The sequence below is a fragment of the Mauremys reevesii genome, linkage group 2, assembly GCF_016161935.1.
Source record: "Mauremys reevesii isolate NIE-2019 linkage group 2, ASM1616193v1, whole genome shotgun sequence".
NCBI classification, from domain to species: Eukaryota; Metazoa; Chordata; order Testudines; family Geoemydidae; genus Mauremys; species Mauremys reevesii.
The window spans coordinates 166,118,337-166,145,814 of NC_052624.1; the positions used below are offsets into that span (position 1 = coordinate 166,118,337).

General features: G+C 41.8%; 1 protein-coding gene across 3 annotated transcripts in view; it reads left to right on the forward strand.

Moving 5' to 3' along the window:
- The window catches only part of LOC120397828 (glutamate decarboxylase 1-like), a 72,777-nt gene that overhangs the window by 15,345 nt on the left and 29,954 nt on the right, over window positions 1-27,478 (forward strand). Inside the window, exons 1-4 of one of the 3 annotated variants that reach the window (XM_039524363.1) lie at window positions 2,487-2,541; window positions 19,850-19,922; window positions 23,493-23,627; window positions 26,210-26,452. In XM_039524363.1, the coding sequence (XP_039380297.1) occupies window positions 2,518-2,541; window positions 19,850-19,922; window positions 23,493-23,627; window positions 26,210-26,452 (475 nt within the window). In that variant the 5' untranslated portion in view covers window positions 2,487-2,517. Of the gene's footprint in view, window positions 1-2,486; window positions 2,542-16,281; window positions 16,321-19,849; window positions 19,923-23,492; window positions 23,628-26,209; window positions 26,453-27,478 lie in introns of those variants that run through there. The other 2 variants (XM_039524362.1, XM_039524364.1) reach the window with 2 other exon arrangements.

A 27,478-nucleotide genomic window follows, 5' to 3' on the forward strand; every position in this document is an offset into this window, starting at 1 on the left:
CTGGGTCAGATTGGCAGAGATCTGGGAGGGGAGGGAGGGGAGTCACCTTCATCTGCAGCCTGGGGCATGGGTAACTTGCAGGTTTAAACAAGTGTAAATGGAGAATTCTCTGTAACTTGAAGTTTTTAAACCATGATTTGAGGACTTCAGTAACTCAGCCAGAGGTTAGGGGTCTATTACAGAAGTGGGTGGGTGAGGTTCTGTGGCCTACAATGTGCAGGAGGTCAGACTAGATGATCATGATGATCCCTTCTGACTGTAAAGTCTGTGGGTGTGTCATAGCAAAGTCATAGTGGGTTAAATTGTATGTCTGGAGGGAAAAAACAAACAACTTTTGTTCTACATCTGATACAGAACTTTCTAGGGAAAAACAACTTCCAGATTGTTTTATGGTAAAACAATTTTCAAAAATGCTACACAGCACTACTTTGGGCTTTTAAAAGAAGATTTGCAATTACATGTATTGTGTCTGTATTTCAGTGATTGCAAAACAAAATGGATTATTACAACAAGCATCCTTGTACATAAAGTCATTTATTCCTTTTAAAAAACTTCTCAGGGTTTATTATAATATCTGAGAACTATAACTATAAGCAAAATCTAAAAATGTGCCGAGTTGCCCCAGAAGACATGCTGTATTCATTTGTTGTTCAGCTTCTTATTGCTGGCTGAGGTCATAGCTAAACTGTAATGGGTGTAAAATGAGCCAGCTTATTAATTTTAAAATGCATAATTAGTTCATTTTTTGTTGCCTCTAGCTGCTTGCAAGCATTTAATTGTATCATAAACTGTAGCCTAGCCCACTTTCCACTGCTGAACATTGCCAGACTTCAGAACTACAGTATTTAGCTGCAGTACCTCCTGATGGGCTCCTGAAAGTGGGTTGCTTCTGTCACACCTAAGTGAATGATGTGGAAAATGATTGGCTGATGTGATTTAAAGGCTAGAAATGTGTACCTTTTGACAGTTCAGTGCATCAGAGAGAGAATGAGTACTCTTGTGTTTTTTACTTCTCCTAAGAATTCATAGTGTATCGCATACCATCAGCTTCTCAGGTCAGATTCAGACCTGGTGTAAGTGGGCGTCAGTGGGAGCTGCTTATGGTTAGCTACCAAATTCAGGCTTGGTATAATCTTTATAATGCATAAATATTTGTCTTGGATATTCTTCTTTTCATATAATAGTCTCGCCATTATTTACCTACTGGTACTTTGAAATACTTGTCATCTATTGAGCCTTTACAGATCTTAGTCCTCCTGTTTCTATAAAGCCTATGATTTTACTTATTGTTTACTGCACCCTTGTTCCTTTATTATTCATTTCTAGCTCCTATTACTCTACATTGTGTCCTGCTTTTATCGCTCACTTTCTTATCCACTTTGATTGCAGTTGCTCATTTGTTGCTTTTGCTCCTGGGATGTTGAGCTTTGCCTAAAATTCTTTGAGGATAATGTTTCCATTAAAAATTGTATTTGTGTCTGAAACATTATCTAATGATTATAACAAAAGCCATTTTAATGTTGGGCTGAGATAAGTGGTTATCTTTTATAGGTTTGGTCTATCACGTAGAAAAGACAGGCAGTTGCCTACGGCAACAAAATATTAGGGACTGCTAAATGTTCATTAGCTATTTCTGTTTGGGTGGCTACCGGATGATAAGAGGGAGTTGTTAAGGCGTCAATAACTATAGCTGGCCCTGAACTTTCATTTCCTGCTTTTGATTACCTTATTTCAACCTTTGAACATTTGTTTTTTATTTGGAAAATAGTTTATCAGAATAAACAAGTAGGAGTTCACTTCTGAGATTGCTGTAAAGGCATGTCCAGTATCAGTGTAAAATGCTGATTAAAAATTAGACTCATGCGGACTCACACGGAGAGGTTCTGGTGACTTCATAAACGCTTGAGGGCCAGACTTTTGAAAGGGGACTCCATCTATTCTCTACTTTTTTCACTGGCCATCAATTGTACAATTCTGTGAGCACTAGTAAATGCAAGCTTAAATTGACCATAGTGAAGTGTCTGCTATTTGCAGATACAAATGGTGTTTGTGCCCACAATTCAGGTAGTTGTCTAAATTGTATTTCACTCCTAAATTATTGTGTCCACAAAATTGCATCTGTTGTGTGTTGGGAGAGCGAATATCACAAATTAGAGTTTGTTTTTTTTAAATTGGCCCTGAATATTTAATTCTTATCTATTAGTTGTTAAGTGATGACAGATAAGCATTGGAAAAGAGACATAAGAGGTTTCTGCCCCACAGAGCTAAAAATCTAAAAAGACAGAGGAGAGAATATCATGATATATTCAGTATTTAGGTCATCTTGTGGGTCTTGAAGTAGATGTGAGTTTTTTAGACCATTTGAATGAGGATGGAATGCTGGCTTTGCCAATGTCATCACAATTTCAAAAGATAATATTTTACCAAATAGAATTTTGGATCAGACAGTTTGCTGGAAAGTTGGCCATAATTCCCCAGTTACAAATAAAGACCCCAATCCTTGGCTAAGGAGGATGAATGGAGTCTCACAATGGTGTGCAGGTAGGATACTTCAGCAGACACTATAAATGAATACATATATGGGAGAAGAGACCAACGCGAGAACTGCAACCACAACTGCCAGAGGGACAGACAAACTGTCCATGACCATTGCAGTCTGTTGTATCTTTGCTTTGTGGAATTCATGTTTTTTTGCATAAGGTGTTGATGTGTGCCTTGCTTCATAGCTGTTAATAGCAACAGGACAAATCTGCTGTCACCTTGCTCTGTCATGGGCTGTTGTTTCCCAGTTACTTGGATTGACATGACATGCTTTCAAGTTTGACTTCATTGTGTCTTTATGTAATTTGTACTGACCATGATGAGATTCGGTGCCTTGTTTTAACTGACTGTAAAATATGGTGCTGAATGGTCTCGAGTCTGCAGATGAATGAGGGGACCAGACCAATGCAACTAAACTTTTATGAGCATGCTTTGAGTGCAGACATCCAACAATTAAGGATTTTGATATTAGGAATCTTGTCCCAACATTTGACTGTACAAAATGCCATGAAACCTCACATATGCAACTGATGTTTCCTGATATGGGAGCGATGTGTTGTCCATGTCTCACAACCATATAGAAGTGTTGTTACCATAGCTGCCCAATAGACCTTTAACAGAGTGGTTTTTTTGACACCCCTATCATTCCAGAGGCAGTGGGACAACATTCCAAACGCAGAACTCGCCTTGGCATCATCAGTTGTGGCATTCTGTGAGAGCATGCTCCCTAGATAGCAAAACTTCTCCATGGACTTGAGTGGAACATTGTTGATCTTAATAATTGGGTGGACGTGTGCATCGTCTGGCAGAGGATGGTACAGTATTTCAGTTTTCTTTAGGGTAATTGTGCAGTTAACCGTTTTAGTTTCACAAAATGATTAGTTATAAATTGAATAATGTTATTGATCAATTGAGCAACACAGTGCACAGTTATCAGCAAATAGAAGCTCATTAATAAGTAAATCAGATATTTTTGTGCAAGCATGGAAGCATTGCAGATAAAACAACTTCCTGTGGGTGCTGAACTGAATAATACTCCTCTGACAGTGTTACGAAATGCATCCATAAGCTAAGGATGAGTAGTGTATCATGCAAATCAGGACGGGTATGGAAGGATTTGCAAAGTCTGGTTTTAACTTTTAAGCCTTCTTTGTACTGTCCTGATCCTAGGAGAATTGTGTGTAGGCCAGTCCCCCCATACAAGTATAAGGTACAACTTCCCCAAGAGCTTTAGGCTTTGATACAAAGTCTGAAATGAATGGAAGTCTTTCCGTTGACTCCAGTGGGCTTTGGATAAGACCTTTCTAGAGCATCTGGGAATCATCAAGGCACCTGGCAGAGCTGGTCACAAAAAGCTCTCTCCCTCACTCACACACTCACACTCACACACACACACAGAAAATGAAAGTGAAAATGTTTCATTTTATTCAAAATGATCCATTTTTTAATTTTATTTTTTACCAAATAAGATAAAATAAAATAATAGTTTTGTTTTGGGAGGGAAAAACTACTTTCACTTTTTTTTTACTTTTTTCCTCCCTCTGGGAAAAAGGGAAAGAATTTTTAAAAAAGAAATTAAAAAATAAAATCCCCCCAAACATCAGCATTTTCATTTCAGTTTTTTTTCATCAGAAAGTAAAAATTGTACAAAATGAAAGAAATCAAACATTTTCCTTTGTTTGAAAAGACATTCTCCAATAAAAAGTTTTAACTGAAAATTTTCCACCGGCTCTAGTGGAGTAAAGTCATAAGAATGTAAGAACATAACACAAGCCCTTGTTAAGAGCTCCCTAATCCAGAAACTATTTGCAGTGCAGCCCAACGACAACTTGACTGAACCTTCAGATTTATGAACATTTTCTGCTATGCCAGTGGATGGCACCCTTAATTATCTATATATACATATGCATACAGATATCTGACCTTTTTCCCTCTTTGTAACGTTTCATCATTACTAATAAATGAACTGAAAAATCATAATCATTCAAATTACACAAATGGTTAGATTTATTAATCTAATACTTTCACATTTCCACACAAACATTGTCATATAATTTTTCCATGTATCTCAGCTTCTAATTTCATTTTATTTAAGCTGTAAAGAATTCAGCCTCTTGCCAGCGATAACTCAAATGCCAAATTAGAAGGTCTAGTCTATAGGGTACAACACACATTGTCCAAATTCAGTTACTCTGACTTCCTCATGTGAGATCCAATTTTTTTCCCCTTCTATTATTTTTGCTATGTAAATCATAACTATCTGCATTGTGTGCGTGCACACGTGTATGTATGAACATACTTATATCTTTTTATATGGCACTCTGTTAACAGTCCCAGCCATGCTCCCTTCCCTCTTACTTCTCCCCCCCCAACCTATGACCCCTAATTTCAGATCCAGGAAGGGGCTGTCATAAGTGCCCTAATGACTGTCACACAATCAGAGGATTTTTCTATGGTGGGGTCCTCCTCCAGTCAGCTATGTTAATTTTATGTCATCAATTCAGCTTATGGTACAGCAGCACTAGATTGCTGCACTACAGTGGAGACATTGAGACAGAATGTTAACCATTCATAAAATTACTTACCAATGATTGTTAAAGTAGATAAATACTTATTTCAATTAGCCCCTCTGAGACAATCTGCTTTAAGAAATTGGGTACTATAATAAGGACAGACGAGCACTTTTATTAATTTGCTACCTTCTGACTGGCTTCAGTTCAAGGGAGGCTGGGATTCACCATGTCACTGTTCTTAATCTATATATACAGCTGACCAATTTAGAAACTGTGTGAGATTAATTTTGTCTTAAAATTATATTTCTGGAGACCATGCAATGCTCAAAGAATTGGTTGAAAGGCAAATGAAGCTTTTACAGCTTCCAGAATTGTTGTGGCAGGCTTTATTATGGTCCTCATCTTGAATTCCCTCCATGAAAGAAGAGAATGCAAGCAGCTCCTTTAAGAACCTTTCTGACTTTTTCTATATCGTAGTGCTAACATTAATGGTATGTCAGTTTGTACTTCAGGAATGATCTGTAATCACATTAAAAATTTCACCTCTTCAACCTCACTGACTTCAGTGGGGTTGTATGGGTTTAAGTGAGGGCAAAATTTGACCTCTTGGCTTCACAGTTGCTTCATTTATCCGCCAGAAGTATAGCCTATTATTTGAGCAAAGTCTGACATACAACTAATGATTTTCCTCAAGCGTACCAAGTTTATGGTGCTGTAGAGTCATAAACCCATTTGAAGCTTCAAGTAGTGCATAGTGGTAACACAAAACTTTCTGGGGCCTATAGAAATATGGCTACTGCACCACAGTTGCAGAGTCTGTAAGGAAGTGAGTGTGAAACGACATACACACTCATGCTGGACTGGGCATCTTTGGTTCAGACTGTATTGGCTATAGACTAGCAGAGGCACTTGGTTGAGAAAAAAGTTGATTAAAAATACAAATCTAGGGAAAACTAACTTTACAAAGAGAGATGGCACAACTTTCAGCTCCTGGTGGTTTCAGATGTTCAAGCCTAATCTTTTGAAGCTGTTTATCAAATCTTAAAAGTGACAGATAAAATCTTAGATTTATTGCAAATTTAGGGGAAAATTAGTTGCCCTTCTGATGAGATAAGACATAACCGTCAACTGCTAATAACCTATAATGTTATTTCACCAATACATTCATAATTAACAAATTATAAGATATATCTATTTTATCATTTAGCTGGCTAAAATCTGATACTTTTCAAAATGTGTCCAGGACCTCTTCTTGCTGATATTTGCCACTCAGCATCCATCCATTTTAAAACCAAAATTGGCAGTTGGAATCCAAATGCCAGTTTTCTTACTTGAGGAGAGCTGGTTTTTCACTTTGCCTTTTCACACAATAAATGCAAATGTGGGGTTCAGACTGAACTAGCCATACTTTCCTAATATAAAGCTAGCATTAGAAGGCGGAGTAGCTGTGAGTCAAGTTAGTGAAATAAGTGACTAACGGTTTAATTCTAGAGGTTAGTAAATATTCATGTTTTTAGTTTCACACATTTCATATAGAAAATAATGGCAAAATTCCATATTCAGATAAATAAGCATAACTCCAGTGGATGGTAATGGAAGTTGGAAAAACAATAAGTCTGTAAAAATCAGCATGTCTACAATATATAGGCTTGCAATTGCATGCACGCGTCCTGCAAATGCACATACATTTACCCTGGTATGTGCACAAGCAAGTATGTGAACATCTTAAAACTAATATCTATGTGCAACTGCGGTGTGTTATCGTAATTGCAGTCACATTTTGTACATGATGAAAACGTAGCCTCTTGAGTCAAATTATGGACAAAAGATTCTAAATTATGTGCAAAAATATACACAGACTTACATCTCTTCATTTGGAGGTGAAATTGATGCAAATGCATTTGAAAATGTATAATTAGAAGATGAAATAGTAATTTATGTACCTGTAGAAGTTTAATTCATGTGCATTTTTGTATGTGGTCCTCTTACGCAAATGTGGCACTAAATATATTAATCTAGTTAGCAGAGAGAGATCTAATACATCCAGGGTGGTGCAACAGGTTCATACAAAACCAAACTCCCCAAAAATTAAGATGGGTTTACTTTATATGGGAACTCCATATAACTCCAGTTTGGAAAAAGGTTCCAAACCTGAAATGATGCATTTGACCAAATCCTAGCATAAGAAACATATACAAACACCTTTCCAATAGGCACATCCCATGCTGTTCCTCGCATCCAGATTATGACTAGACTGTTGGCACTACTTTATTTTACATGCATTTGAAGAGTGCCATGATGGGACATTGTGCCCCTTCCCAGCATCCTCAGCAGATGAGGGGAGAGTCTGATGATAGAGAATCTCCAGGTTATAGTCAGGAGCAGAGGACGGAAGAGGATAATGTAAGGGCCAGATCAGATGATAAACAGTCACATAAAAAAGAATCTGGCACATCAGAAAAGGGCAGACAAATAAACAGGGACAAGTTTTTAAAGTGCTTGTACACAAATGCTAGAAGTCTAAATAATAAGATGTGCCTTGTGATAAAGGAGGATATTGATATAATAGGCATCACAGAAACCTGGTGGACTGAGAGCAATCAATGGGACACAATCATTCTGGGGTACAAAATATATCGGAAGGACAGAACAGGTTGTGCGGGGGTGGGGAGTGGCACTATACGTGAAAGAAAATGTAGATTCAAATGAAGTAAAAATCTTAATCGAATCCACATGTTCCATAGAATCTCTATGGATAGAAATGTCATGTTCTAATAAAAATATAACATTAGAGATCTATTATCGACCACCTGACCAGGACAGTAATAGTGATGATGAAATGCTAAGGGAAATTAGAGAGGCTATCAAAATTAAGAACCCAAATAATAGTGGGGGATTTCAATTATCCCCATATTGACTGGGAACATTTCACTTCAGGAAGAAATGCAGAGATAAAATTTCTCTATACTTTAAATGACTGCTTCATGGAGCAGCTGGTATGGGAACCCACAAGGGGAGAGGCAACTCTAGATTTAATCTTGAGTGGAGCGCAGGAGCTGGTCCAAGAGGTAACTATAGCAGGACTGCTTGGAAATAGTGACCATAATATAATAACATTTAACATCCCTGTGGTGGGAAGAACATCTCAACAGCCCAACACTGTGGCATTTAATTTCAAAAGGGGGAACTATACAAAAATGAGGGGGTTAGTTAAACAGAAATTAAAAGGTACAGTGACTAAAGTGAAATCTCTGCAAGCTATATGGGCACTTTTTAAAGACACCATAATAGAGGCCCAACTTCAATGTATACCCCAAATTAAGAAACACAGTAAAAGAACTAAAAAAGAGCCACCGTGGCTTAACAACCATGTAAAAGAAGCAGTGTGAGATAAAAAGACTTCCTTTAAAAAGTGGAAGTCAAATCCTAGTGAGGCAAATAGAAAGGAGCATAAACACTGCCAAAATAAGTGCAAGAATGTAATAAGAAAAGCCAAAGAGGAGTTTGAAGAACGGCTAGCCAAAAACTCCAAAGGTAATAACAAAATGTTTTTTAAGTACATCAGAAGCAGGAAGCCTGCTAAACAACCAGTGGGGCCCCTTGACGATCGAGATACAAAAGGAGCACTTAAAGACGATAAAGTCATTGCGGAGAAATTAAATGGATTCTTTGCTTCAGCCTTCACAGCTGAGGATGTTAGGGAGATTCTCAAACCTGAGCTGGCTTTTGTAGGTGACAAATCTGAGGAACTGTCACAGATTGAAGTGTCACTAGAGGAGGTTTTGGAATTAATTGATAAACTCAACATTAACAAGTCACCGGGACCCGATGGCATTCACCCAAAAGTTCTGAAAGAACTCAAATGTGAAGTTGCAGAACTATTAACTGAGGTTTGTAACCTGTCCTTTAAACTGGTTTCGGTACCCAATGACTGGAAGTTAGCTAATGTAACGCCAATATTTAAAAAGGGCTCCAGAGGTGATCCCAGCAATTACAGACCAGTAAGTCTAATGTCGGTACCGGGCAAATTAGTCAAAACAATAGTTAAGAATAAAATTGTCAGACACATAGAAAAACAGAAACTGTTGAGCAATAGTCAACATGGTTTCTGTAAAGGGAAACCGTGTCTTACTAATCTATTAGAGTTCTTTGAAGGGATCAACGAACATGTGGACAAGGGGGATCCAGTGGACGTAGTATACTTAGATTTCCAGAAAGCCTTTGACAAGTTCCCTCACCAAAGGCTCTTATGTAAATTAAGCTGTCATGGGATAAAAGGGAAGGTCCTTTCATGGATTGAGAACTGGTTAAAAGACAGGGAACAAAGGGTAGGAATTAATGGTAAATTCTCAGAATGGAGAGGGGTAACTAGTGGTGTTCCCCAAGGGTCAGTCCTAGGACCAATCCTATTCAATTTATTCATAAATGATCTGGAGAAAGGGGTAAACAGTGAGGTGGCAAAGTTTGCAGATGATACTAAACTACTCAGAACAGTTAAGACCAAAGCAGATTGTGAAGAACTTCAAAAAGATCTCACAAAACTAAGTGATTGGGCAACAAAATGGCAAATGAAATTTAATGTGAATAAATGTAAAGTAATGCACATTGGGAAAAATAACCCCAACTATACATACAATATGATGGGGGCTAATTTAGCTACACCGAGTCAGGAAAAAGATCTTGGAGTCATCGTGGATAGTTCTCTGAAGATGTCCACGCAGTGTGCAGAGGCGGTCAAAAAAGCAAACAGGATGTTAGGAATCATTAAAAAGGGGATAGAGAATAAGACTGAGAATATATTATTGCCCTTATATAAATCCATGGTACGCCCGCATCTTGAATACTGTGTACAGATGTGGTCTCCTCACCTCAAAAAAGATATTCTAGCACTAGAAAAGGTTCAGAAAAGGGCAACTAAAATGATTAGGGGTTTAGAGAGGGTCCCATATGAGGAAAGATTAAAGAGGCTAGGACTCTTCAGCTTGGAAAAAAGGAGACTAAGGGAGGATATGATAGAGGTATATAAAATCACGAGTGATAAGGAAAAGTTATTTACTTATTCCCATAATACAAGAACTAGGGGTCACCAAATGAAATTAATAGGCAGCAGGTTTGAAACAAATAAAAGGAAGTTCTTCTTCACGCAGCGCACAGTCAACTTGTGGAACTCCTTGCCTGAGGAGGTTGTGAAGGCTAGGACTATAACAGTGTTTAAAAGAGAACTGGATAAAGTCATGGTGGTGAAGTCCATAAATGGCTATTAGCCAGGATGGGTAAAGAATGGTGTCCCTAGCCTCTGTTCGTCAGAGGATGGAGATGGATGGCAGGAGAGTGATCACTTGATCATTGCCTGTTAGGTTCACTCCTTCTGGGGCACCTGGCATTGGCCAATGTCGGTAGACAGATACTGAGCTAGATGGACCTTTGGTCTGACCTGGTACGGCTGTTCTTATGTTATGTTCTTATGACGGAGGGTCTCTCCCAAGCTGCCTTCTGGGGAGCTGCCAGGTAATTTTCAGGGTGAGGTAAGTAGGACCCTTTGGGTGGAAGCATTTTTTGTTTGTTTTCAACTTAGAACTTCCCATCAAACCTTGGCTGGTTCAGTGACAACTTCTGTGAGCAGACCCTTACTGGTGCAAACAGCACTGTATTCAGCAAATGCCACAGTCACATAATCTATGTCATCCTGTAGCGCTGGTTAAATATTTAACACATTTTAACTCTTTTTTCCATAAAAATTGGGGTTTCAACAAAATGAAAATTTGTGGGTGCTGTAGTTTGATTGCCTCATTTTCCTCTATGGGCCCCAGATGGATTAAGTACATCATGGAAGACAATCTCCCATCTCCAAAATAAGCTATCTATGAGCCCAATAGCCAGAGTTTATTAACTTGGGTATCTAAGCATTAGGCTCTGAAAGCCACATTTAGATATCTAAATAAAAATGACCCACTCTTCAGAAGTGATGAGCATCCACAAATCCCACTGAAGTCAATGGGAGCTGTTCACAAACAAGCTTTAATTTCTGAGTGTGTGCTCTATCTTTCATCATTGAGTAAGAGTGCACTATTATCAGGAAGTTTACTGTAGTGTTTGTCTGTTGCAAACCAGAAACAACTTGTGAGAATGTTTATGGATTATTGGCAAGAATTCTTGTATTTCCTACACTTAATATTAAATGGGAGACTTGCAGTTCCTGCATACACCCCAAAATATCCCTCCCAGAACCTTTCACAAGTAAAAGCAGCAAAGAGTCTTGTGGCACCTTATAGACTAACAGACATATTGGAGCATGAACTTTCATGGGTGAATACCCACTTCGTTGGATGCATCCACGAAATTCACACACGAAAGCTCATGCTCCAATACATCTGTTAGTCTATAAGGTGCCACAGGACTCTTTGCTGCTTTTACAGATCCAGACTAACATGGCTACCCCTCTGATACTTTTCACAAGTAAGTGATATGTTTCTCTTACAACAATGTATTACTTGGGGATCTTTGTTCTTTGTGTCTTTAATATTCTGGCTCAAAATGGGGCAATGATATTATAACAGATTTACAGTGTCAGTAACAAATCTAAGTTTTAAAAAGGCTTTTTAAAACAAGTCTGTTCTTAAGATGGTTCACATTTGAGCTCTGGAAAATGTTTGCACCAGGCAATGAGGGCCTGCAAAATTCACCCAGTTTCAGATTTCATTACAAATTTGAAACTCAGATCACTTTAGTTGAAAAGTTAAAGAGTATTTCTGGCACACTTGGACCGACTGATAGCTTCACTCCCAAGCCAAGCAAGCTCTGCAGTTTTGCTTGTAAGTGAACCACTTTGGGCTAGAGTTTTCTTGTTAGTTTGCAACCATAACTTGAAGTGAAATTTGTTATTGTTTGGAAGGTAGGAAAGTATAACCATACGGAACACACCCAAAAAGTTTTGATGGTGCTTGGTGATGGTATCTATCTTAGGCCTGGTCTACACTAGGAGTTTATGTCGAATTTAGCAGAGTTAAATCGACTTAACCGTGCACCCGTCCACACCAGGAAGCTAATTAGTTCGACCTAGAGGGCTCTTTAGTTCAAATTGTGTACTCCTCCCCGACGAGGGGAGTAGCGCTAAATTCGACATGACTATGTCGAATTAGGCTATGTGTGGACGGAAATTGATCTTAGTAGCTCCGGGAGCTATCCCACAGTGCACCACTCTGTTGACGCTCTGGACAGCAGTCCAAGCTTGGATGTTCTGACCAGCCACACAGGAAATGCCCAGGGAAAATTTGACATGCTCCGGCGCCTTGTGGATGTTCTGCAGGACCGCAGGCAGGAGGACAGAGCACCCCTGCACTGTATCTGCAACCGCCCTCCCCTGCCACAAAGTCCCAAACCCCGCTCACCCAAAGTAACAAGAAGGAGGGGCGACAGGGGCCGTGAAAACTGTCACTGCACCCCTGCAGAGTGCACAAATACAAGAAGGCTCTCATTCCCTAAATGTTGAGAAGTCCTTCCCTTCCTGGCTCACTGAAGCCCCAATCCCAGTTTCATCCCCTAACTGTGTAGTTGATTATTAAAAGTAGTTTGCTGTTAATTACTATTTCTGTCAAGTTTTTCTACAGAAGACTGCCTGTGAAGGGGGGTGGGGAAGGGGGTTGTTAATTGCATAGGACAGTCACCTTTACCAGGGTACAGACACGGGGGCAGGATCAACAGCAGGTCACACACACAGCGCAGTCAGTAGGCACCCTGGTCGGTCTGGGAGGTGTTTTCCATGTTCTGTGTGGGTGGGGGGTACGTGACTTTGTCGCATGGGAGGGCGGTTACAGAACTTATGCAGCGGTCCTTGTCCCGGACCACAGAGCCATGCAGCAGGGGAATCTGTAACCGTCCTCCCCCGCCACAAGGTCACATAGCCCCCGCACACAGAGTCCCGAAAAGGAGGGATGGCAGGCTCCGTTGAAACAACCAGTCCGGCACTGCAGACCGCTCTAGGAGCAGGAGCCTATCATTCCTCAAGTGTAGAAGCGGTGTTAACATCACTGCACACCCTACCCACCACAGTCTGCATCCCTGTTTCAACCCTTTAACGCGAATTCATTAATAAAGAAAATGTTGTTAATTAACAATGTTCCATTAACTTTATTTTTAAACGTGTGTTGGAAGGGGGGAAACGTGGTGATCGGGGTATGTAACCGCAGAAGAAAGTCAACAGTAACTGAAGCAGGGGCAGGTTCAGCTTCTCTGTAAAGAAACTGAACAGTCGCAGGTTACCCTGCTCCCTGAGGAACCTAGCTTTCAAAGCCTCCCGGATGCACAGCGCTTCCCGCTGGGCTCTTCTAATTGCACGGCTGTCTGGCTGAGCGTAATCAGCAGCCAGGCGATTTGCCTCAACCTCCCATCCCGCCATAAAGGTCTCCCCCTTGCTCTCACAGAGATTGTGGAGAACACAGCAAGCTGCAATAACAATGGGGATATTGGTTTCGCTGAGATCCGAGTGAGTCAGTAAGCTCCTCCATCTCCCCTTGAGACGTCCAAAAGCACGTTGAATGATGACAGTTACCCAAGACCACCCTCGACACATTTTTCCCCCCAGCATGCATTGTGGGGAAATCCCAGAATTCAAATGGGCAGCGGGGACTGCGGGAACTGTGGGATAGCTTCCCACAGTGCACCGCTTCCAATGTCGATGCTTGCCCCGTTAGTGTGGACTCACAAAGTCAAATTAGTGTCCTTAGTGTGGACACACAAATTCGACTTTGTAAGGTCGATTCCACAAATTCGAATTAAGTTAAATTGAACTAATCTGGTAGTGTAGACATACCCTTAGGTATTTATACAGCTCTGATTACCTGAGGGCCTAGCAATCTTTAAGGTATTTATCCTCACAATACCCCATGAAGTATGGATTATCATCATCCAGCTATTATGGGGAGACTTAGGGCACATCTGTACTAGCAAAGTTACAGCGCCAGCAGTTACAGCACCACCCTGAGCGCGCAGAAGGGAAACTGTTGTTGTGTGATCACACTGACAGCTGCCTGCGCAATAGCGTGTTCACACTTGTGGCACTTGCAGTGGTATTTGGAGCGGTGCACTCTGGGCAGCTATCCCACAGAGCATCTCTTCCTCTTCTGCCACTAAGAGTTGTGGGAGGATGGGGGGAGGGGACTGCAGGGCATCCTGGTTCCTGTCCCAATGCCCCGTGATGCAAGCAATTGCTGTGCTTCCATCTGCATTTGGCGCCATATTTCAGTGGTTTCTGTACTGCATGCCCTGCCTCTTTCAGGCTGCAGGAATGGATCCCAAACTGCTGACCAGTATGCTGTTTGCTCTGACCAATACATCACGAGCGCTAGTGGAGTTGTTCCTTAAACTACAAAGGCAAGAGGAGTGTGACATTGATCTCACCACATGTCATAGCTACGACACAAGATTACTTGTGGCATTCACGGAGGTGCTGACCATAGTGGAACGCTGCTTTTGGGCTCGGGAAACAAGCACTGAGTGGTGGGATCACATAGTCATGCACGTCTGGGATGACGGGCAGTGGCTGCAGAACTTTTACTTCTGTGCTGCTGCCTTCAGAGCTGGGCCCTTGGTCAGCAGCTGCCACTCTCCAGCTGCCCATCTCTGAAGGCAGAAGCTCAGAAGTAAGGGTGGTATGGTATGGTATTGCCACTTTTACTTCAGCACTGCTGCTGGCGGGGCACTGCCTTCAGATCTGGGCACCTGGCAGAGAGCGGTGGCTGTTGGCCGGCCACCCAGATCTGATGGCAGCCAAGAACTAAGGGTGGCAATACTTTGACCCCCCTAAAATAACCTTGCAATCTCCCCTTCAAATCCCTTTTGAATCAGGACCCCCAATTTGAAAAACACTGATCGCCCCCATGAAACCTGTATAGTATAGGGTAAAAGCGCACAAAAGACCAGATTTCATGGGACGACACCAAATTTCAAGGTCTGTGCCATGTTTTTCATGGCCATGAATTTGGTAGGGTACTGTACATTACTAATATCCACAATTGCCTGGGCAATCCACCATGACAATGACAAGAAAGTCACATGTAGAATCATGAAAGATAGTAGATCGGATCTGCTCTGGGATGGACAACTCCAGTGTTTTTCATTTTAAAAGAAGTGTTTTATTTTATTATTTGAACAGCCTGCCTGCAACTGTTCAGTTAGTGGTCTCAACATAGGCTCCACCTACCAGGAGTTGAGTCTCAGTTTCCAATAAGCAGAAAGTCAGGGGAAGAGACTTTGGCTCTGCAGCCTGAGCATGCATCAACTCTTCTCTCTCTGCATCAAATCTGTTGTAATTTTTGAAGCCTCCGAACTTGGAGACCCACTTACCTCCATCACCTGATGATAGAGTCCCTCTGCTGCAGGACTCATTGTGGTACAAATCTCTACTAGCATGCAGAGTTATACCCTACAAAAACCATCCCCCATTCCCAATTAAGCAGGCAGCTTGTTCTCAGAGAAGTTCTATCCTGGCAAGAAGAGAAAGTGGCTAGCCAGAGAGAAAACTAAGGAGAGACACACCACAGTTTCACAAGCCTTCGGGTAAGTAAACTGGGGTGGGGCTTGACTAGATTAATGCAAGATTTAAGCCCTCAATTATGTCAGATTAAAGGCTTTTCAAAGCACCAAGAACACTTTCAAATAAGATTAATAGTAAGTCCTGTATCAGAGGGGTAGCCGTGTTAGTCTGGTTCTGTAGAAGCAGCAAAGAATCCTGTGGCACCTTATAGACTAACAGAAGTTTTGCAGCATGAGCTTTCGTGGGTGAATACCCACTTCTTCGGATGCAAGCAGTGGAAATTTCCAGGGACAGGTGTGTGTATATATAAGCAAGCAAGAAGCAAGCTAGAGATAACGAGGTTAGATCAATCAGGGAGGATGGGGCCCTGTTCCAGCAGCTGAGGTGTGAAAGCCAAGGGAGGAGAAACTGGTTCTGTAATTGGCAAGCCATTCACAGTCTTTGTTTAGTCCTAAGCTGATGGTGTTAAATTTGCAGATGAATTGGAGCTCAGCAGTTTCTCTTTGAAGTCTGGTCCTAAAGTTTTTTTGTTGTAAGATGGCCACCATAACATCTGCTATTGTGTGGCCAGGGAGGTTGAAGTGTTCTCCTACAGGTTTTTGTATATTGCCATTCCTAATGTCTGATTTGTGTCCATTTATCCTTTTCCTTAGAGACTGTCCAGTTTGGCCGATGTACATAGCAGAGGGGCATTGCTGGCATATGATGGCATATATTACATTGGTGGACGTGCAGGTGAATGAACCGGTGATGGTGTGGCTGATCTGGTTAGGTCCTGTGATGGTGTTGCTGGTGTAGATATGTGGGCAGAGTTGGCATCGAGGTTTCTTGCATGGGTTGGTTCCTGAGCTAGAGTTACTATGGTGTGGTGTGCAGTTGTTGGTGAGAATATGCTTCAGGTTGGCAGGTTGTCTGTGGGCGAGGACTGGCCTGCCACCCAACGCCTGTGAAAGTGTGGGATCATTGTCCAGGATGGGTTGTAGATCCCTGATGATGCGTTGGAGGAGTTTGAGCTGGGGACTGTATGTGATGGCCAGTGGAGTCCTGTTGGTTTCTTTCTTGGGTTTGTCTTGCAGAAGGAGGTTTCTGGGTACACATTTGGCTCTGTTGATCTGTTTCCTTATTTCCTCGTGTGGGTACTGTAGTCTTGAGAATGCTTGGTGGAGATTTTCTAGGTGTTGGTCTCTGTCTGCGGGGTTAGAGCAGATACGGTTGTACCTCAGTGCTTGGCTGTAGACAATGGATCTTGTGGTGTGCCCGGGATGGAAGCTGGAGGCATGAAGGTAGGCATAGCGGTCGGTAGGTTTTCGGTATAGGGTGGTGGTAATGTGACCACCACTTATTTGCACCGTGGTGTCTAGGAAGTGGACCTCCCGTGTAGATAGGTCCAGGCTGAGGTTGATGGAGGGGTGGAAGCTGTTGAAATCATGGTGGAATTTTTCCAGAGTCTCCTTCCCATGGGTCCAGATGATGAAGATGTCATCAATGTAGCGTAGGTAGAGAAGGGGCGTGAGTGGATGGAGCTGAGGAAGCGTTGTTCCAGGTCGGCCATAAAAATATTGGCATATTGTGGGGCCATGCGGGTGCCCATAGCAGTGCCACTGATCTGGAGATATATATTGTCATTAAATTTGAAATAGTTGTGTGTGAGGATAAAGGCACAGAGCTCAGCAACCAGTTGTGCTGTGGCATCATCAGGGATACTGTTCCTGATAGCTTGTATTCCATCAGTGTGTGGGATGTTTGTGTAGAGAGCCTCTACATCCATGGTGGCTAGGATGGTGTTTTCTGGAAGGTCACCAATGCATTGTAGTTTCCTCAGGAAATCAGTGGTGTCACAGAGATAGCTGGGAGTGCTGGTAACATAGGGTCTGAGTAGAGAGTCTACATATCCAGACAGTCCTTCAGTGAGAGTTCCAATGCCAGAGATGATGGGGCGTCCAGGATTTCCGGGTTTGTGGATCTTGGGTAGTAGATAGAATAACCCTGGTCGGGGCTCTAAGGGTATGTTGATTTGTTCCGGTGCTAGTGTAGGGAGTGTCCTGAGTAGATGGTGCAGTTTCTTAGTGTATTCCTCAGTGGGATCTGAGGGAAGTAGCCTGTAAAATTTGGTATTGGAGAGTTGTCTGGCGGCCTCCTTTTGGTAGTCAGACCTGTTCATGATGACAACAGCACCTCCTTTATCAGCCTCTTTGATTATAATGTCAGGATGGTTTCTGAGGCTGTGGATGGCATTGCGTTCTGCACGACTTAAGTTGTGAGGCAAGTGATGTTGTTTTTCCACAATTTCTGCCTGTGCACGTCGGCGGAAGCATTCAATGTATAGGTCCAGACTGTCATTTCGACCCTCAGGAGGAGTCCATGTGGAGTTCTTCTTCTTGTGCTGTTGGTGGGAGGGTAACTGTGTATCAGTGCGCTGTTCAGTGTTGTCCTGGAAGTATTCTTTGAGTCGGAGACGGCGAAAGTAGGCTTCCAGATCGCCGCAGAACTGTATCATGTTGGTGGGGGTGGCAGGGCAGAAGGAAAGTCCCCGAGATAGGACAGACTGTTCTTCTGGGCTGAGTGTGTGGCTGGATAGATTGACGATATTGCTGGGTGGGTTAGGGGTATCACGGTTGTGGCCCCATGTGGCAGGTAGGAGTTTAGACAGCTTACAGTCCTTTTTCCTTTTTAGAGAGGTGAAGTGGGTAATGTAGATCTCCTGTCTTATTTTAGTGAAGTCCGTTTGTATGGAAGTTTGGTTATTGATGAGAGTCTCTAGGTTGGAGAGCTCTTTTTTGATGTTTTCCTGTTTGCTGTATAGGATGCTGATCAGGTGGTTCCTCAGTTTCTTAGAGTACGGCATAAACTCTCACTGTGGTCTGTGTAGTATGTAGATAGCAGTGGATTTTTTACCTTTAGTCCATTAGGTATGATGTCCATCCGTTTACATTTGGAAAGGAAGATGATATCCGTCTGTATTTGTGCAAGTTTCTTCATGAGGTTGATGGATTTTCACTCCATACGGCTAAATGCAGTGCCTTGCATGGTGTCAAGTATCAGAGGGGTAGCCGTGTTAGTCTGGTTCTGTAGAAGCAGCAAAGAATCCTGTGGCACCTTATAGACTAACAGAAGTTTTGCAGCATGAGCTTTCGTGGGTGAATACCCACTTCTTCGGATGCAAGCAGTGGAAATTTCCAGGGACAGGTGTGTATATATAAGCAAGCAAGAAGCAAGCTAGAGATAACGAGGTTAGATCAATCAGGGAGGATGGGGCCCTGTTCCAGCAGCTGAGGTGTGAAAGCCAAGGGAGGAGAAACTGGTTCTGTAATTGGCAAGCCATTCACAGTCTTTGTTTAGTCCTAAGCTGATGGTGTTAAATTTGCAGATGAATTGGAGCTCAGCAGTTTCTCTTTGAAGTCTGGTCCTAAAGTTTTTTTGTTGTAAGATGGCCACCTTAACATCTGCTATTGTGTGGCCAGGGAGGTTGAAGTGTTCTCCTACAGGTTTTTGTATATTGCCATTCCTAATGTCTGATTTGTGTCCATTTATCCTTTTCCTTAGAGACTGTCCAGTTTGGCCGATGTACATAGCAGAGGGGCATTGCTGGCATATGATGGCATATATTACATTGGTGGACGTGCAGGTGAATGAACCGGTGATGGTGTGGCTGATCTGGTTAGGTCCTGTGATGGTGTTGCTGGTGTAGATATGTGGGCAGAGTTGGCATCGAGGTTCCATCTTCAATGGCAGCTCTAATACTGGACTGCACACACATTGCTTCTGTTTCTCTTCCCCCACACACAGCAAAATCAATGAGAGCGTTGCATAAATCCATCAGAGCAAGGAATTGATCCCGCAAGTTCCTGTGCACCCTTGATTCCTATTGAAGTCAATGGAAGCTAGGGGTACTTAGCACCTTTCAAGATTGGTCCATAGATACACAAAGTAGTTGAAAATGTTAAAGGGAAATTTTGGTAGGCATGCAAACTACTTTAATTATATTAGAGGTTTCTAAGGAAGCCTTGAAAAAGGTGTTTATTGCTTTAAAAACAAACGGGTGCTAGCCACTTAAAAAAAGAGAGCAAGAAAAAAATCGTACCTCCCCTTCCATTTAGTTTAACTAGTAGGAACGCCCAGAAACTCTGAGCAATACATTGAAAGAATATAAACACTAGATAAATCTGTATCTGTGACAAATCAGTTCAGCTGCACATAGGCTTGATGAACACAAGCTTTTGTTTTGTTTTGTTTTGTTTGCAAAATTGTACTTTTTATTACTCAGGGCCTTTTCCTGTGCTGTGCTGTTCTTCAGAGAAGCATAGACATGGATTTCAGGACAGGTCCTAACAAGACAAGTAAGTTCAAAGATTACATTAAATAATCTCTTCACTGAAAGACTTTGTATGAAATTATATATATATACATTTAAAAAATCAGAATAAAGTTTGTTTATGTAACCAATTTAAAAAAGTGAGACGGTCTTTGATATGACTTTAACTATACACAGGGATATGGAACTGTCGCTGCATAGCCTGCCCTGGGAAAGAATACAAATATGGGTCTGTTTCATACCCCTTAGAGGTAAATGTTAAGACTCCAGCTGACTTCAGTGAGGTAGAATCATGCCTTTAATTGTCTGATTTACAGCTGTCTGACATCTGTGATATAATGAAATGATGAGGAAGAAGAGAATGTAGAAGAGGGCTGATTACATTTTGGTGATAGAATTTGATATATAACTTGTTCATGCCAAAAAAGGGGGAGAAGGGGCAAACTGGTAACTAGCAGTGTCTTTGTGTCTGAAGAAAGGGTAGTAAAAATGAGAGGTGTTTTTTGGAAAGCTATTACATGTTGAGGCAAAACAGTGTAAAACCAAACAATTTCCACCACTCCTTCCCAAAGTAGTGTTCAGTTCATTAGGATGTTAAACTTCACTGCTTATAGAAGAGAACAAATCATTAGTAAGTCTCTGCTTATATTCTGCATCTTTGCTTTCTCTCCTGACATTCATTCTCTTTAGTTGTCTAGCTGTTAATCATATTTAAAAGAAAAAATCAGGTGTGTTTCTGAAGATAATGCCCTACAGCAGCCCGTTTCACACTAATAATCACATTCAAAATATGTACTGAGAAAATATCCGGTAAATTCAAAGTCAGAGTTGCTGCAATTGATTCTGGTGTTATTTGCACCAGTTCAAATTGGGAATAGCTTCTGTGAACTCAGGGTAGTTGCATTGGTATAAAATGGGTATAAGAAGAAAGCTGTCTTCTCAAAATACATATAAAGTATATAAAGCTTAATCCTCTATTACCAAAACAAAAACACAGCCCTTTCCCCAATATTGGTATAAACGATGGAGAGATATTTGGTTAAACACAGAAAGCAAATGGATCAGACTTTTGAACTGCTTTGCTTTGACTTGTATCGAGAGGACAGTCATAGTTTAAAGCTAATGGAATCCCATTCATATTTTCTTATTCATTAGAGAGAACAGTTGAGTCCTGTGAAGGATTCAGTAACAGAACACAGTGGCCTTTTATCATTCTACATTAGTATAAACAGAAAAACAAGAGGGTGTTATATTATTCAATTGAGTTAAAATGAAGATTTGATTTTAGCTGTGTTGAAACAGTTATTCAGACTGAAAATACACATTTTTCTCATTATGTCTAATATTTGCTGTTTGAACATTGCAAATTCTGCAATTATTAAAGTCCTGGTATCACCTAAAATATTGTACATATATGAATTATCAAGGGAATACTACAGATATTGAAGTTATATAATTGCTGATACTTATTTTAGTTTAACTAGAACAGTTGGTGCATTTCCATCATAAGTAAAATTAGCACATTGTTAGACACCCACTGGAAAAGATGTTATCTTTGTAGTTACTTAGCAAGACAAAGTGGGTGAGGTAATATCTTTCATTGGAACAGCTTCTGTTGGTGAGAGAGACAGGCTTTTGAGATTATACATTAGACATCATAAGGCATTGGTAGTAACGGAGTAAGGAATACAGTACTGAGCACAACCTTAATAGAGGCCTCATCCCAGCCTTCAGTTTTGCAGGTGCATTTTGAACACTTAAATTGTTAGCTGTTTACCTGGTACTATCTAATTTTAGGCACAATAGTGCAGTTAGACATGTGGCTGTTATTTGTGCCTGCAAAACAGCACTGCAAAATTAAAAGCTGTTGTTCAAATATCAAGTCTTATAACTGTATTTGATGCAAGTAAATTTCTTTGTTTAATTATAAAACACGGAATTAAAATAGTAACGAGAGTCTTCTTAAGACCTGGAAAGGAAAAACAGGAATTAAAAATTCCCTCCAGCATGACTGTAAATTACTGTCTGATGATTGTCCAGTCAGTGACTATGTGCAGTCCAGCTCATATTAATTTGTTCCCTGCAGTCCCCATGACTAGTCTGTATTGCCTTTGTGAGTGGAGGAAATTCCCATATCCATTTTAGGGACACTGTGTGTATGGGTTTCCAAGGACTACACCTGTTGACCTCTTGTAGCATGTAAACAACAGCATTTCAAAGTTATATTTCTTGCCTTGATTTTGCTGTTCTGCTTAAGCAAATGTCTGATTATTAGTATTAATGTTGTTGTTTGAAACACATAACCAGAGAACACCGAAAGCAAAGGAGATCCAACATCTGTGAGCAAGAGCTGTGGTGCCCATTGTGCCTCTACCATACTGTACTAGGGCAATGAGTGAAAAGAAGGTGTATTTGCTTCAATTATTTCCATCTTTAAAAATCCCCAAAACATGGATCCTTGTATTTTGTGCTCCCCCCAATGATTAACCCAAAATCACATCAAAGAAAATTACTGTAATAAAAGCCTAGGTAAATCAGTCATTTCCATCCAACAACCAAAATAGGAAAGCACCTCCTTTTATTAAACTAAACAGATGTCTATCTGATGAATATAAGGTTTGTTCTAATTTAATTGCCTCTTTGGATAGCTGTTTTAAGCATTAGCTCAGAGTCTAGGATTTAGCTTTTGTACTTTAAAAAAAAATTAAATAAGTGCCTTAGCCCAGTGACAATTGTTACTTATGCTACAGCCATGTCCACCCAAATTTGTTAAGCTGTGGTGGCAATTTATCTGAGTAAAATGTTAAATGTGTCAAATTAACTTCATTGGCAAATAGAGATTTTTAAAATCCATCTCCAAGTCCAAATTCTTTCCAGTGTGTGTGCAGGCAGAAGTCAAAAGAAAAGTTAGCTTTATAGTCAGATAACAGGTTAAATCGTGTGGGCCTCCTTTTTTTTCCCCAGGCAAATTCCTTCAGAAGTCAACTATTTTGTTTGGCTTGCATTGGCAGATCTCCTGACATGAATCTTACCCATGGGATGCATCGTAAGGATTTAGAAACTTTGGAAATGCTTTTTAGAGATTCCTTTCAGAAAACCTCAGGAATATGGGAAATGTGTTAGGTAGGCATCTGTTAGAATTTGAAATTATGGTGACCAGAAGTAATAGCTTGAAGGACTGTATGAAGCATTTGTTGAAGGAAGTTAAATGTTTGTTAAATGTTTAAAAAAATAGTAGGTCAATAGGTAGAGGCCACATTTTGATCATTTCTCACGTTGATTAGCACATTATCCCACAAGCCATCCCATTGTATCAAAGTCGGCCCCAAAAGATAAGCAGCCAAAGTGATTTGGAAGGAAGAGTAAAGCTACTAGGGCCCCTACTGGGCTGATGATGACTGACTAGACACTCCTTGAGTGGACCTTGGAGTGGGGATACAGGTGCAGTTACCCTGAAACTGTGACTCTGGCAACTGTCACAGACTGAATACCAGACTAGTGGATGGACTGTCATCTGATCTGGTCTGGAAATTCCTATATTGCAAATAATAATTTAAAGCCATTTTCTTTTTTCAATCTGGTGGCATTTTCCCAGATGAACGGGTCCATCATGAACCTTCCCAGCTGAGCGAGAAACATATCTCTAGCTTTCAGGGAGAAAGTGAAGAGAAGGAAAAGGACACTAACTCTGAGATCCTTGTGGCTAATTTTTCAAATATCTATGCATCGGGTAAGTGTGACATAAAAAAAACAAAACAACAGAACAACCAACCCTTTCTATAATTGTTCCTTTTGTTGTCAATAAATTCTGGCTGGTATTTCTCTTGGGAAGATTCCCTGTTTCTAAACAGTGTATTGTGGAGATGTGTCATGGTTCAGCTTGATGACTACATTTTATATGTCCAATGGGGAAAGGTGGAAGACAATGAAGATGAAGTGTCCTCTCGTCTCTGTTCCCAATCTCTCCCTCTCTACTCCTCATTCTCTCTAATCTTCATAAATCTGGTAACAAATCTCCTAAATAAAACCAGCAGGCAAAACTGGTAGTAGAAGTCCCCCCACATATTTTCCCACCCTCCATAGATTGATAGGCCAAGAACCAGCAGTTCCCCCCCGCCCACACACACACACTAGGTTTGCCAACTTTCTAATTGCACAAAACCGAACACCGTAGCCCTGCTCCTTCCCTGAGGCCCACCCCACCCACCCCTTCCCCTAGGCCCTGCCCCCCACTCACTCCCCCTCCCTTGGTGGTTCACTCTCCCCCACCCTCACTCACTTTCACGGGGCTGGGACAGGGGGTTGGGGTGCAGGAGAGGGCTAGGGCTCTAACTAGGGATACACACTCTGGGGTGGGGCCAGAAACGAGGGGTTCAGAGTGTGGGAGGGGTGTCCAGACTGGGGCTGGGAGTTGGGGTGCTGGAGGGGATGAGGGCTCCAGGTGGAGCTGGGGATGAGAGGTTTGGAGTGCAGGAAGGGGGGCTCCAGGCTGGGGGGGGTGGGGCCAAGGGATTCAGAGTGTGGGAGGGGGCTGCGGGTTGAGGCAGAGGGTTGAGGGTGCAGATTCTGGGGTGGGGCTGGGGATGAGGGGTTTGGGGTGCAGGAGGTGGGTCCAGGCTGAGGGTGGGGCTGAGGCATTTGGAGTGCAAGAAGGGGCTGCATGTTGAGGCAGTGCAGGAGGTGGGGTATGGGCTTTGGGCTGGGGATGCAGGTTCTGGGGTGGGGCTGGGGATGAGGGGTTTGTGGTGCAGGAGGGGGTTTGGGGGGACTCAGGGCTGGGGCAGCGGGTTGGGGCTTTGTGTTGGGGCATGGGTTTACCTCGGGCGGCTCCTGGTCAGCGGCACAGTGGGGTTAAGGCAGGCTCCCTGCCTATTCTGACTCTGCGCTGGGCCCTGGAAGTGGCCAGCAGGTCTGGCTCCTAGGCGGGGGGGACAGGACGCTCCACGCACTGCTCTCGCCTGCAGGTACCGCCCCCCACCCCAGCTCCCATTCATTGTGGTTCCCGGCCAATGGAAGTACAGAGCCGGTGCTCGGGCTGGGGGCAGCACATGATGCCAGGACAGGTAGGGACTAGCCTCCTTTACACCAGCAGCACTGCCGACTGGACTTGTAACAGCCCAATTGGTGGTGCTGACCAGAGCGTCAGGGTCACTTTTCGACCGGGTGTTCTGGTCGAAAACTAGATGCCTGGCAACCCTACCACACACATACATGCACCCTGAGGAGGAACCAAGTGTTCCTGTAGCCCGTACCCATAGATCAGAGGAGGGGTAGCTAAGCCATTAGGATTTTTGCCTATGCTCAATGAAGACCTAGGAGTTTCTCTCTTTCTACTTTGCAGGCCACTGAGTACAAGGGAATGGGTTCAAGGGGTATTTTCATCATGGTGGTGAGGCAAGGACTCAAGGATTTATGGATGATCTTGCCCCTCCTTTCTAGGGGGAAGAGGATGAGGGAAATGTTGATCCTATCAATTGCATTGTCACTAGTAGACTGAGAGGGAGCTGTGGTCTTCTGGATCTGTGAATCAAACTGAAAATAGTAGCATAGTAAATTTCCTTTCTGTACCAGCAGGAAATTATCCCTGCCCTTCTAGCCTCTTCCAGTCTGAATTGGCCCTTGAACACCCTGATAGAGAGTTGGGTCACTGAGCAAAATATCTGTTTTCCCACTATCTGCATCTATGTTCTGAGCTCCGCACATGAAAGGTGCTATAGAAGTGCAACATATTGTGAATGCTACAAAAGGGTTAACGTGCTAAGCCCTTACATGATAATAGTAGAGATAAGCAATATGGTAATGGGGACTGTGCCTTTAAGGGCTGAGCTTCCTAGAAAAAGAGTCTGGGCGGGACGCTACAGAAGTTCATGTTATTGTTGTTATGCACAGTCAGTTGGAACTGGTCACCGAATAAAGCAGATCTTTTCCAAGCACCTTATGCACTTAAGCTCACATCCTCAAAGGAATTTAGGAGCTTAACTCCCATTGATTTTTCCAGTGCAGTGAGGATTCAGTTCCTCAAAATGAACAGTTAAGGCTTCCATAATTTCAGTGGCAATTAGGCTCTTAAATACCTTGGAGGATCTGGGTCTGAATGCTCACTGAACACCACAATGTGTTACAACGATGGAAGCAACTAGAGTAAACTTCTGAACATGTTCAGTGGAAACTGGATATTCCCAGAAGCCTGTGCAGAGTGAGACTGAACAGAGCATTTGTGAAGTCAATAAAAGCAGTGTGCCTTGTCTCCAACCAACCTGACTCCTGAGTACTTGTTAACATTACACTGATGTTCCCTTGATTTCTTCCTAGACTTGTTGCCTACTAGGAATGGTGAGGAATTAACAGACCAGTTCCTGCTTGAAGTGGTAGAAATTCTCCTGAATTACATTAAAAAAGCCTATGATGGGAAGAGTAAAGTTCTGGACTTTCATCACCCCCATCAGCTTCTGGAAGGCTTGGAAGGGTTCAGCTTGGAACTGCGTGATCAGCCAGAGCCTTTGGAACAGATACTTGTTGACTGTAGGGATACCTTAAAATATGGAGTTAAAACAGGTAACATAGTGTCCCCCACAGCAAAAATGTATCTCTCATATCTTCACAGGCACATATATCATTATTTAGAGATCTGACATTTCTCCATACTGGAATCAATTTGTCCAGGACTCTTAGTTTTGCCAGATTCATATAACTCCTTAAATATTTTTTCCTTATCCTGTATTTCCAGTGGGTGGTGTGTGTGTTGTTCTGCTCTCAACTTGTTTTGATACAGTAAGAAACAAGGGGGTGAAAAGTCACTTTCTCAAGAGAACCAGTTAACACTTTAATGAATTATTCACTAATGTAATTCTTTATTTAAATAATTTAATGTAATTATTCATTAAAGAGGGTTATGTACAGGAACTGACAACATTTTAGATAGGGCTGACTATTTTGGTTTGTTTTTCTGTTCTCTTTCCCCTTTGCAGTGCATGACACTAGGGAGGTTTCTAAAATATTTAGACAATTTTTCCAACTGTGTATATTTATTTTTAACGCCTTTTTAGATGTGAATTGACTTGGCATGTACAGAGGCTTAAGGGATAGCACGCTGGGTTCAAAAATATCCTTAGATTTAGAGACAGTTGGTTCAGAATAGTAAAAGGGTTTTGATCACAAATGGAAAAATGCTCTAAAGCACATAAATCTTATTAACCTAAATGCTTTTGAAAATGTTACCCACATTCCAATATAAGGGACCCATTGTCTTGAATGATTTGAATTCTGGTTAGTAGAAAGTAAGCTACTTTATTGGAAAATGTAGTTTATTTAATTTGCTCAATAAAGACTTGAATGTCCTAGGTTTTACTTAGAATATCAGGGTTGGAATGGACCTCAGGAGGTCATCTAGTCCAACCCCCTGCTCAAAGCAGGATCAATCCCCAGGCAGATTTTTACCCCTGTTCCCTAAATGGCCCCTTTAAGGATTGAGCTCACAACCCTGGGTTTAGGAGACCAATGCTCAAACCACTGAGCTATCCCTCCCCCACTTCATACCTCTTTTTAAGGAAGGCTTCTTTCCCCAACATTAGCATAAAGCAA